Source organism: Scyliorhinus torazame, chromosome 7 (genome assembly GCF_047496885.1).
Source record: "Scyliorhinus torazame isolate Kashiwa2021f chromosome 7, sScyTor2.1, whole genome shotgun sequence".
Classification (NCBI taxonomy): Eukaryota; Metazoa; Chordata; class Chondrichthyes; order Carcharhiniformes; family Scyliorhinidae; genus Scyliorhinus; species Scyliorhinus torazame.
Window position 1 is genome coordinate 193,521,107 of NC_092713.1, and position 13,423 is coordinate 193,534,529.

Below are 13,423 nucleotides of genomic sequence, written 5' to 3' on the forward strand. Positions count from 1 at the left end.
TCAAAAGCTGGTATGGACTGGTAGCTAGGAGCGCCTATCTCGTAGCGAGCGTTGACTTGAGACTTACTTGGTTGGCGGCAGCGAGGCACATCACTGTCAAGGGTTGGTTCAAGTTGCTGAGTGACCCTGCCAAAGAAGGGCGATTTGAACTTGGGGGCTTTACTTTACAGTCCCCAGGGGCTTCCCGCCCTTCGGGGCGGACCCCGTACCTGGTTCCATGTGATTGGACTGCGTTCCGATCACTTGGATCGATTTCTCTAATACTGGAGTTGTTCCCTGATCGTTGGGCGGTCCCTAAATGTCCGTTGGCCTTCCTTTGTCTTGGCTCCTGCTGGCGCCGAGGAGTCTGGCTTGGCTTTATTCACCTCAACTGTTGCCATTGTGCCCTGGAATCGCTCATTACTATGCAGATGGCTGCTGTATTACTATGCAGATGGCTGTTGGTTTCAGTGCTGTCTGGTTCCTTACAGGTTCCAATACATATGATTTCTGTATTTGCTAGTCCTTGCCTGTGTTGGCTGAATTTCCCCTCAGCCTTTGCGGTTCTCCATTTTAAGTCGGGAAGTGGCCAACTCAGGTGGCTACAATGATAACCAGGAGCAGCTTTGGACCTAGGCCCAGCTTCAGACTGCACCATCTTAGCACGGGATGAAGCAGTCTGTGCCGTCTGACTGACAGGCGACAGCAAGGACACTGATGGAGTGAAAGTGATGTGAGGATGAATTTTGGCATTCTGAGAAAGGAAACACGTTCATGCTTTATAGAGCTACTGTCACTCCCTGGCTCGACACCTCAACAACTAGTAATCTTCAACAATACCTCACAAACCTGCAACTTGTAGTTTGCCTTAATTGCCTCGAAGGATAACGTTAGAAGGTGGATAGAACTCCACCACCCACAAGTTCCTTCCAAGTCACACACCACCCTGATTTGCAAATATATTGCGATTCCTTCATGAATCCTTGATCAAAATCCTGGCGCATCCACCAAACAGCACTGTGGGAGTTCTTACACCATGTAGACTGCAGTGGTTTAAGAATTAATCTCACCACTCGAGCAATTAGGGATTCACAATAAATGTTGGCCTTACCAGCAAAATCCACATCCTATGAAAAAAATCCTTTCGAGGACAGACTGCTGGATGCTATATTTCCCTTTGAAGCTGGTTTGAACACTTGAATCTGGACTCATGGTGGCAGTAGTCTGAATTTGCATGGCAGCAAGATAATCTTGTATGGCAGAGCCTAGATTACACTGTAGCACCCACATATGGTTCCTGCCTGTGCTGTAATGGAACCTGAAGCAGCAGCCATAACATGCTGCCTCATGGTTGAGTTTGCAAGTCTTCCCATGAATTGGCCACACTTTAATGATGGAAAGAATGGACTCCAAGCACTGTGCAAAGCCCAGTGCCAAGTTGGTGCTGGACTCCACCCTGCTCCTTGACATTAAATGTAAGTTTACTGGCAGACTTCACAATGCATTAATAATGTAAATAAATACACAAACAGCCTTATTCTGTTGCCTGACCTATCAAAGTCTTCCTCTGAGTCCTATCGCAGGAAAAAGTGTGCGTCTTTACTCTCCAATGAGCAGGCACCTGTGCTGTCCTTTCCTTCTTTCCTGGCTATAACACACTTATGCTCAGTGTCTCATCCCGTACTGCACCCATTTCTAGGCATTCCTTGGGATTACATGCAATGTCAGTGTCTGAGCTACTGGCTGTGAGTGTAAATCCAGTGATGGGGTGGAATTTTACAGCCATGACATGGTGGGGGCAGGACTGTAAAATGCGGCGAGCCTTTCAAAAGTCAAAGGGATCGGAAAATCCCACCCACAGGAGGGGCCTTAAAATGTTACTCATGGTATCCCTTTCATCTTCACTGTCATCTTGCTCTTGCTCCACTGATGGACAGGTTGCAGTTCTTGAGTAGTGATGAGCAAAGGGGAGACAGCAAGAAATGCATGCTTACATTATATGTAGCTTGTAAGTCAGAAGGGAATTAAGCGTGAGGGAGCACCGGAATGAACCTGTTATGCAACACCGTCCCCAACAAGAGAGGGTGAAGATTGTCAGTGAGTGTCATGAAGTCTGTTTAGGTGATGTGGCAGCTGCCAGTGTGTGTAAGCTGTGGGTCTGAAGCTTACCACAGTGCTAAGAGCGTGTCGGCAAGGTGAAGGTCAACACATTAGGTGTACATCCTGTTTGACAGGAATTGGGTGACGTGGGTGTGGTGAATTGAGCAATAGTTGAGGCTAGTGGTGCAGTTGGTAAAATAATAATCTTTATTAGTGTCGCAAGTAGGCTTACATTAACACTGCGATGAATTTACTGTGAAAAGCCCCTAGTCGTCACACTCCGGTGCCTGTTCGGGTACATTGGGGGAGAATACAGAATGTCCAATTCACCTAACAAGCACGTCTTTCGGGACTTGTGCGAGGAAACTGGAGCATCCGGAGGAAATCCACGCAGACACGGGGAGAACGTGCAGACTCCACACAGACAGTAACCCAAGTCGGGAATTGAACCTGGGTCCCTGGCACTGTGCTAACCACTGTGCTACCTTCCTGCCCACCGAATGGCATTTGTGATGAATTCACTGATATGGCCCACTCATGTGAGAGAGCCAAACATCTTCTGGCATTGCATCCAGATCCTTGGCACCTAAAACTAACTGCTCCCATTATCTTTTCATATGTGTATAGAGGGCCTCCTGCCTCCTGAGGTTAGAAAATGTCTCTCCTCCTTTCTGCCTACTCCACCAAGACCTCCAGCAGAGTGTCAGAAACCCCAGGGGCTGTTCTCGCCCATGTTCAAACGTTCCTTGGTCAAAATCAATTCCAGCACCTGTTACCTTGACAATACCACTCTCCTGTCAGAGGATCAGGTCGGCTTTAAGAAATACAACTTACAAACAATATTAATGCTTGCAGCCAATGAATAGCGTGGGAACCTCTGACTGCATGCAGAAATCATTACAATTTGTAGTTAGCACCGAGTTGGCATGCTTTCTGCATTCCACTTGCGCATTTCGATCAACACACTCATTTTTGGGGCAAAGTAATTTATAGCCCATCTTTTGTTTACTAATTGTTGAATGTAGCTGGCTCCCAGATATATGTGATGATTGGTTTCCCAGATGCATCTATTTGTCAGTTATTAACTATGTTGGATTTATTGGGTTCTATCAGATACTTCTGTTCTGCAAAAAGAATTGATGCCAAGTTCATAGTATGCAGTTGCAGCAGCCAATTTGAAAACAATTGCTTTCCTAAAAGCTGTTCTTGAGCGATGAAATTTAGCACGGAGAGAAATTATGCAGAGTCAGTTAATCTCTGTTTTCCTCAGTGGGGCTAGAAAGGGGAAAATTGAACCAATGTCCTTATTGTCTTTGGACACTCTCCTGTCAGAAAGTACATTTGAGAAGAGGACAGCTGTGAGCTGGACTATGTTGAACTCCATTACTCCAACATTGTTTAACATTTTGGTTTAAACTTAAAGGCTGGGATTTCTGGACACTGCCCACTGTCAGTATCCTGCAGTCCTGCTGAAAGTCAAAGGCGAGCCCACCACATCTTCCACAGTGGGTTCCATTACGACCGCGCTGAAAAATTCCAGCCTGTATGTTTGGGCAGGATACCAGTAATTGACAATGTATCTGCATCTGTAACCTTGCATGTATCAGTACTCACCTGATGAAAGAGCTACGCTCCGAAAGCTTGTGATTCTAAATAAACCTGTTGGACTTTAACCTGGTATTATAAGACTCCTGACTGTGCCCACTCCAGTTCAAGGCCGGCATCTCCACATCATGTGCATCAGTACTGTGAACAAAGGAGAAAAAAAATTAGGGAGGAATACTTTGGTTTATATCACTCAGTATTGTATATTTACCCAGTGACTATTCGCAGGAATCCAATGACAGATTAATTTGTTAGCTATTTGACACCTTCATAATAACCTGTGGCACAATTGTGTTGTACATTAGAATTTATATGTATACTATTTCCCACGACAATTTCAGTTTAATTGTTTCAATGTGTAGTTAGATTTTCCCAGAAGCCCAACTTGGTGTTTTTGAAGGTTTTTGTTATAATCTCCTCAATAGACTGTGACACTCCAATGATACCATTTTGTTCAACCATCAGTACAATCGGCTCAGGGGTTCACCAGGCGGTGGCAACCGTTCCTCGACTATCTAGCGGAACGTTAGGGGAAAAATAGATAGCCAGCAGCAGCAGCCCAGAGGGGGGGGGGGGGGGGGGAATTGTTTGTGTTCTAGATGGGGTGAAGGGGCGGGGGGAGCACTATTTTGTGTTATTTTGTTAGTTCACTATTTTATTTAAACAATGTTATCTATCAGTTATCATGTTACCGTTTTTGTTGATTTGTAAGGGGGAAAAATTGTGTTTGAAAACTTTAATAAAATATATTTTTTTAAAAACCATCAGTACAATTACACATTCATCCGAATTTTCTTCCATTGTTCTGGTTTTAGAAATCAATGATATGCCACCCTCCAAAGATCGAAGTGGCCATATAAAACGGCCGATGAATGCATTTATGGTTTGGGCACGGATTCACAGACCATCATTAGCCAAGGCAAACCCCAATGCTAATAATGCTGAAATCAGTGTTCAACTTGGCCTGGAGTGGAACAAGCTGACTGAAGAGCAGAAGAAACCCTACTATGATGAAGCACAAAAGATAAAAGAGAAACACAGGGAAGAATTTCCTGGTGAGTTGGAAGTAGTTAGAACAGTAGCAGATTTATTAGCCTTAATGAAGGCCAATATGAACAGGGGTGGGTTAGACAGTTGGGGGTGGGGGGGGGTTGGAGGAATGTGTTTGGGAGTCACTTCCCGTCTTTTGTACTTGAAAGGTTTCCAACTCAGAAGTCAGCTTGATTAACAGACTTGGCTCCCGCTGATCTACTTCGGTAGATCTTATTCCCAATCCTCAGGATGGGTTGGAGATTGTCCAATCCTGGGAGGTAGTTAGAATCCCGATTCTGGGATCTTTGTATGGGGGTGAGTGGAGATTGGGGTACTTGAGAACTGGGGAAGCACCTTTGCTTCTCCTGGCCCACAAGTAGTGCTATAACAGCATTTCTCCCCAAAGCTGTTCCTGGAAGTAGGTGAGTTGGAATTGGGTTTTTACATTTTTCAAATTTAGCATCTGACATAACTCCAACCCAGCCATTTCTGGTGTCAACATTCAGCTGGAAGAATTAAAACTTAGAACAGAAGGCATAGTGTGCGGGCAGCATGGTAGCATAGTGGTTAGCACTGTGGCTTCACAGCACCAGGGTACCAGGTTTGATTCCTTGATGGCTCACTGTCTGTGCGGAGTCTGCATGTTCTCCCCGTGTCTGCGTGGGTTTCCTCTGGGTGCTCCGGTTTCCTCCCACGGACCAAAGACGTGCAGGTTAGGTGGATTGGCCATGCTAAATTGCCCTTTGTGTCCAAAAAGGTCAGGAGGGGTTATTGGTTAAGGGGATAGGGTGGAAGTGAGGGCTTAAGTGGGCCGGTGCAGACTCAATGGGCCGAATGGCCTCCTTCTGCACTGTATGTTCTATGTGATATCTAGGAGCAGTACTTTTCATGAACAATGCTCCTTCAAAGTCTCTGTAAAAATATTATTAGAAGCATATCACTTGCCCTTGTTAAAAAAAATTCAAATTTCCCACTGCAGTGAAGAATTTCAATAGTTTCTCACTGCTATCACCATTAAGGAATGTCACTGAATTGTTTTGTGTGATCTAACTACATGTTTGCAGCTTAAATAAAGTGTTGACTGAGTTTTTCTGGCTATTCCGCCAACGGGATTTTCTGTCCTGTTGACAATGACCCACTCCGCTGAGGGTTCCCCAGCAGTGGAGGGTACAAACAATGGGAAACCTGTTGATCTTCCAATGGTGGGCCACCACAAAACACACTGTGGGAAGGGCGGTAAATCCCACCCAAAAAATAACAATTCTGTCAATAAAATAAATTTGGACAGGGATATTTTGGACCCTTTGCTTCACCAGAAATGATGAGAAAAAATAAGTGATATCGAGTTACCTCTGATGATGGTCAGCCCTGGCACAGTGGTTAATACACTTTCCCCAAAAGTTTGTAGGTTTAAGCCCCACATCAAGCTTTGTACCTGGAGTCGAGGCTGAATCTCAAGCCCAATATTGAGCATTCTAAGTGTAGCCATATTAGAACATTTTGGGTGGAATCTTATCAGAATTTGGCAAAGTTTCAAACTGAAAACTGGCATGTAACTCTCCAGTTGCACAGACCAATTTTCTCTCCAGATCGTGAGCCTGTTTAAAGAAATGAGTGGCCGTGGCTTACGCCGTTACTCTGGCGGGTGAAACCTGATAGAGCCGCCAACCCGCTCCAGAGAGATGGCGGCACTACCTTTAAAGGGCGCCTGATGAGCACTGAAACCTAATGTCCCCTAGCCCCACCACTGAGGTATTGGGGCCTCTACCACCTGACTCCCCGCCAACCCCTCGACAATCATTCTCAGCATTTCCCTCCCCTACCTCTCGACAATCATCGTCGGCAATCTGCACCACCCCACCACTGCGGACGTATCGCCGGTATTCCCGTCACTTAGTGCCTGCGCCTCCCCCCCACTCCCCCCACATAAATTAACCTCCCACTAGGGCCCACCCTTGGCACTGCCAGACAACTTGGCAGTGCCACACTGTGCCAGGGCACTGCCTGGACATGTCCCCCCCCCCAGGGACTATGTCACCTGTATGCCCCAGAGGGATTCCCTCGACTGATTCTCCCTTGGTTAAACCTGTTGTATACCTCGCCGGCGAAGTATAGATATTTACTGAGGGTAGTTCATGTGTTCATGTGTGTCCGTTAATAATATTTAAATGCATTAACATTTTTTGAAATGAGATTCCCGCCCTTTGTTTGTGAACCTCATGACGTTGCCGGTGAGGGGCGGGGAAAACCAGGGAACACAATCTCTCCAGAGAGAATCATGTTTCCCGATTTTTCTCCAGGTTTTCCACCGTCCATGTCAATCTCGCACACAGCTACCAGGGGCTCAAAATCCCCTCCCTTGATTGCATTAAAGGTGTTACATGAATGCAACGTGGTGTTGTAGGCAGTATTCTATTGAAACGCTACTCCCTTTCCCTGAAGATATTAAACGGGAAGATAGTACAATCAGTATTTTGGAAAGATAACATTGAAAGGTCCAGAATGAAACAGATTCATGTACATTAACCTGCACACCTGTAACCATTATGCAAAATGAGACATTCCTCATTCACAGTAGGATCTACTTGTATGAAGTGATGCGGAACTCCATTTCTATTGCTAACTGCTAAGTAGCCTTGAAGAAACTACTTCTAACACCTTGCAATACATACAGTTCTTGCAGTCTCTGGCTCCCCATCATGCTCTTGAATGTTATCCTTTTTCATACAATCCCTGCAGTGCAGAAGGAGGGCATTCAACCCATTAAGTCTGCACCGATGCTCCGAAAGAGCACTCACAGAATCACTGAATTTACAGTGCAGTAGGAGGCCATTCGGCCCATCGAGTCTGCACAGGCCCTTGGAAAGAGCACCCTACCTAAGCCCACACCTCCATCCTATCCCCACACTGCCACCCTATCCCTGTAACCCCACCTTACCTTACCTTTTTTGGACACTAAGGGCAATTTAGCATAGCCAATCCACCTACACCTGCACATCTTTGGACTGTGGCAGGAAACCAAAGCACCCGAAGAAACCCATGCAGACACGGGGAGAACGTGCAGACTCCACACAGACAGTGACCCAAGCCGGGAATCGAACCTGGGACCCTGGCGCTGTGAAGCCATTGTGTTAACCACTATGTTACCATGCTGCCCTATGCTATCGTGCTGCCCTAGGTCCACTCCCCCACCCTTATCCCCGTAACCACATAAGCTAACCTGCACATCCCTGGATACTAAGGGGCAATTTAGCATGACGAATCCACCTAACCTGCACATCTATGGACTGTGGGAGGAAACCAGAGCTTCCAAAGGAAACCCAAACATACATGGGGAGGACGTGCAAACGCCACACAGTCACCCAAAGCCAGAATTGAAACCACGTTTCTGGCGCTGTGAGGCAACAGTACCACCATTTTCTTTTCTTTTTTTTTTCTTTCTTCTTTTTGAAATTTTTTATTTAAAACAGATTTGTAACATTTACAGAGAAAAACGAAGGCCATATACAAAAGCCTTAACATATTGAAAACGAACAGTGGGAAAGAATAAACATATTAATAAGGCACTTCCCCTATCAGCTCTGTTTGCCCATGCCCCACGTGTTCAACTAAACTAATGTGGCTCTAAGCTGCTGTCGGTTTCCTACGCTGTTCCCTGCAAGCGACTTTCTCCCCCGGGGGAATCCCTGATCACCCCCCGCCCCCTTGCCCACTTAAGTCTTCTCTGCTCTCCTTCCCGGCTGCCCCCCCCCCCTGAGGCTTGACCAGCCAGGTCCGCCCTGCGCTTGGCCCTAGCCCACCCCTTCTCCTACTCTCCCTGGTGCCCCCTGACCCACGCTAGCTACGCTGACCCCTGCCCTTGGCGCCTGACTGTATCCCGCCCACGTGCTCGGGCCCTCCCCCCACACACCAAGGACCCATTAACCTGATTGTATCTCCCCGTGCCCTTTCAAGTCCCTTAACCAGCCCCTAGCCCATCCCCCCATCAGAGGCCCCGAGTACCACCATTTTCTGAGGGGTAAAAGACAGAATGACCCTGCTGGGTACTTGGGTGCAAAATCATCTGGGCCGCAATCCAACATTCAATCAACCCAACTCAGTAAGTGAATAAGTGATGTTTCTTTTCTCAAACTGTCAAATAATATATTTTGTGCAAGTCCGTTACAGTTTGACATGTGAATTGGTGCAAATTTCATCTCACATTATTATAGACTATATTACTTTGACTCTTTAGGATGGGTATACCAGCCACGACCAGGGAAGAAAAAACGCTTTGCACTGGGTGTTCCTTCAAACATCTTTCCTGGAAGTGGTCAAAATATTGTTTCGACAACTCCAGCAACCATTTACCCCTATCGGCCTGCCACATACTCAGTGGTTATTCCGAATTTACAGACTAATGTCAACCGTCCATCAGTTATTGGTAAGTTGTGAAATATGTAATTGTCGTGTTGAACAGTGAACTATATTATGTAATTAAAATGTTGTGTGAAGTCCAGATTCTAATGTACCAGTAGATGGTACTATAAGCACAACAAAATACATTTGGAATAGTGGGGTGGCACTATATTTTGCATAATAGTCCTCGACTATCTTAATGACTCCAAAGCCATTCATCGGACACACAGAATCACTGTAAAGTGACCACAGGTCCATGAAATGGACGCAGAAATGGTGACCATATTTAAAATGCTGAACACGTCACGCATAGAATTCGAGAGGTCAAAAGAGGACAAGGCTACAGGTTCACTGAAACTGAATCCTTCTCGAAGGCACAGATTAACAAAATAAATAAATGACCATCTGCACCCCACCCTGGGACAAAAATCATCTGCATTTTTCCAGCCACCCCACTGAGGCCTAAATAGCCGATCAGCATGCCTCCCTTTCTCTGAGGCAAATTCTTCCCCCCTCAATGCCTTTCTCACAGATCACTGCTTCAATTTTCCCCCCAGACCAACTCAACTTCCAGTATCCAACCCATCCGAGCTTCTGATTGAGGTCAAAATCATTCACCACTATCCATACCATTACTACTGATGGCTAAAGAGCCTCTCATCTCTCCCAGAATTTCTCCTGTCCATCCTTTTAACTTTATCTATTCCTCTTTGCTGTTTTTTAGTTTCATGCAATTTATTTATTTAATCATTGCCGTCTCCGTCTTGCCCCGCTATTCCCATTTATCTTCTCCCAGTCCCCTTCCTCCACTTAGCTCTTCTTTACTACTCCCCTTCCACCCGCCCTACTTTTCTTCCTCTCCTCCATCTGCTTATCCTCTGCCTGCTTCTGCCCTGCTATTATCATTCCTCAATTTCTCCCCTACTCTCTCTCCACCTCTCTGTTCCTCCAAGTTAAAATTGGTCCTGCGCCTGCTATGTCTGCCTCAGGGAGAAGGCCAGAGGCTCATTTGAAATTGGATCTCAGACTTTGCATTTACAAAACCGGCAAGTTGCAGTTGCCAACCAGGTGACCTGAAACAGCTCATCAGCCAAGGAATAGTAAATTCGGTCAGCCCCAGCTCAGAGATAAGTCCTGGGAGAAGTGAAGGTGAACTGAAGGGGGACAAACATGGGTCAGCAATAATCCGCAGAATTGTAATGGAGACAGGAAGATAGAAGAGAGCTCATCCTGGCTTCAAATTAAGGTACATTAAAAACAAGAAGTTACCAGTTCCTCAACAACCGCCAGTGGTTCCTCTAAGTAATGCTGATCAGGCACTGCAAACCTGAAAAAACTGAGGAGAACTAGTGTAGCACTCTCTCCACCCAATTTTTTATTGCACTGAACGTCTTGGTGTGAGATGTGGAGAGCAGTTGAGATATCATTGATCCACAGGGGCCAGGACAATCTTTACAAAAGCAGTGGGATCAGATAGCCATTGCAGTCAATATTGCCAGGGGCAATGATCCCTCTAGGCTGCACGTGTGTAAGATCATTTAGAAATCAGGAATGTGCCATGCAAGGAACTGTTGCCTTTTTTGCTTGCTATAAATATGGCAGTCAATAAGGTTGCCCTTCTTTTATCTAGATATTGATATAATATGCTCTCAGAGTCGCCAGGCATCAAACGATACCACCACAAGATTCAACCGGGTATCGATCAAAGAGCCAAACAACCAGTTAGTTAGTTCAAGATCAATGGTACTTTATTTACACACAAGATTAACTTACACATGCAATATAAACACTACTAGTTAAACTACACCTAACAACTATGACAACCTGTACTTAACTTCAGGCACCCGGCTTAGGTCAGAGGAACAGTGGCCTTTGTTCGAATCTGGATCTACTGGGTTTGGAGAAGTAACTGCTGTTCAGCTGGGCTCATCCATCTGGTAGTGGGAGTTGAACTTGAACTTGCTTCTGGTCATGGTGCTGCGATTGGAGATGGACATTGCTGGAGTGCCAGGTCCAAAAGAGATCGAACACATGGCAGTGTCTCTCTTTATCCTTGGGGAGTTGTGCGCTCTTTTGGGGCGGTCCTTAGGTTTGGACCCAATTAATTGGGCAGTTCTCGATCACTGTCTTCGATCTGAGCCAATAAAGGGGTGGATGCCTTAATGGCTGGGCATGTCCTAAGCGGTCATTGACCCTGTTGTTGATGCTTCCTGAGTAAAGGGAGTGGCGCCGAAACGTCTGGGCTTGTATCGGTTACCTGAGTATCAATCCTTTGTCTTACGGAGATGGGCCATTAAAATGCTAATCGGTTGGGGGTTCTGATGCTGTCTGGATTCTTTGCTCACAAATATACATTCAGCCTCTGTGCCTGCCTGAATCTTACATTGTCCACATTTCCCTTTAGGCTTTGCGAACGTCCATGTTTCTTGTTGTAAGTGGCCATCCCAGATGGCTACAGAACAAATATGTCATGCATGAGCTGCATTCCCTTTAAGATGCATACATCCACGATCAGGTAGAAATCTTAAAAGGACTGTGAAGTGGTCAGCGGACATCCAAGGGAAATTAGAGGGAACATTGGCCAGGTCCTGGATAAGGTGTCACAAGGAGTTCAAAGACATCACACAGTGGTCATGGTCACTAGAGTCACACTGCTCAGTACGCCACACTTTGAGCACTCACTGACCAACTATCTCTATTATGAACAAGCTTGACTCATACCTCGCATTCATAGATACGTCACACACACGCTGTCACATGCCCTTACCCCCATGGAGGAGAAGGTGCATTGGAGCAGTCACGATTGAGAATAAGGCAATGGCGGAATTGGAACCAGCGAAGCTGATGATATGTTCACACCTGCCATGATTTTAGAGTGATTATGGTACTCCAGTATTAGATATTATATGGTATACTCAGTACTTTGTGGGGTCACCTGATCTAGGTAGGTCAACGGTCAGATAGCACTTGTAAATGTGAGTTGGAACCAGGCTACAGGCCTGCAATGTGTGTGCATATTATGTTCCTAATCAAGTTAGTTTACAATAATGATATTGGTCACTCTGCAACATAAAAACAAGAAGACATCTAGTCCTCCTTCTCACATCCAAATTCCCCCTCATCTAACAATCTTTTCTGATTTATAAGGTGTAGATGGAATAAGCTTGTATCCCTTGTTTTCTCCCCATCCCTCATCACAACCCTACCCTTGTATCATTCTCCTTTCAGATATCCAAGAACTGCCACCTGGCTAGCCAGTGGTGGAAGAGAAAGAGGTGAAGAGCAAGAAAGCAGTGATGAGGAAGAAACACTGACATTCGCTCTCACATTCACATCCACCAACTCACTTACTAACATTGTGCATACTTTAAAGGAGTAAAGTGGGATCTGCATATGCGGGATACCGGGCCTAGGTGGCCTGCTGCCTGGGCAAGGAACAGGTGTCAGCTCGCCAAAGGGTAAGCTTACAATTGAGCTCTGCTGCAGATGACTCCGATAAAAATTTGATGTAGCGCCCTACAAAAAAAGGCTGATGAGTATGAACAATGAAACATTTGATGCATTGGGAGCCCTGCCAGAAAGGAACTTGGAGCTGTCCAACTTCACAGAACTGCGGACTGAGCTTAGAGTCCATCTCCTCCAGCATGGAGTCCATGGTCAGATTCACAATACTCTATGCAGATCCAACCAAGATACAATTTTTCATGACCAATGTCTAAGCTTCCAATGCCTGAGTACTGTAGTAGAAGCTTGGACTTCTGGCATGCAACGTCAACTTGTTGGCTTACAAGCTGTGTGTGCTTTCATGCAGCCTCAGCTCACTGCTATATTGGCTCAGACAGTTGCATTACAGTTGCTGATACCAGTGTTTGAAGGGGCTTTTAGGGTGTCACAGCAGTCCAGCAATCTGTCTTCTAACAAATAACCAAAGGCTGAGGTGTTGTCTCGAAGGAGTGGCTGAGGTATCATAGAACATGAACCTGATATTCCCTCTCTCAGGAAGACGGTATTTGCCCTCCCTCCTCACACTTAAATTCAGATGGCATAGCAGACTGCCTCAGAATGAAGCATGATGGCAGCTGCCAGGATCACAAGCATTAACCTGCATAAATTGCCACACACCTGATTTTGAGGGAGCAGTATTCTTGTTGTATTTCATCTCAAAGTTGACATGCGCCACTTGCAAAATGACATGCAGGCACTCAATGGCACCCTGCACCATGGGGAAACCTGCAATCTTTGCAAAGTCCCATGCACATACCACCTGTTTCTCTCTGGAAAATGGGGATAGAATGTATTCAGCTCTATT

The 13,423-nt window shown here is 45.8% G+C and overlaps 1 protein-coding gene across 2 annotated transcripts in view; it reads left to right on the plus strand.

Annotated features, from left to right (window-relative positions):
- LOC140426758 (transcription factor SOX-30-like) overlaps window positions 1-13,423 on the plus strand; it is a 201,024-nt gene that overhangs the window by 129,612 nt on the left and 57,989 nt on the right. For both annotated transcript variants that reach the window (XM_072511911.1, XM_072511912.1), the window contains exons 3-4: window positions 4,500-4,739; window positions 8,951-9,139. In XM_072511911.1, the coding sequence (XP_072368012.1) occupies window positions 4,500-4,739; window positions 8,951-9,139 (429 nt within the window). The remainder of the gene's footprint in view (window positions 1-4,499; window positions 4,740-8,950; window positions 9,140-13,423) is intronic.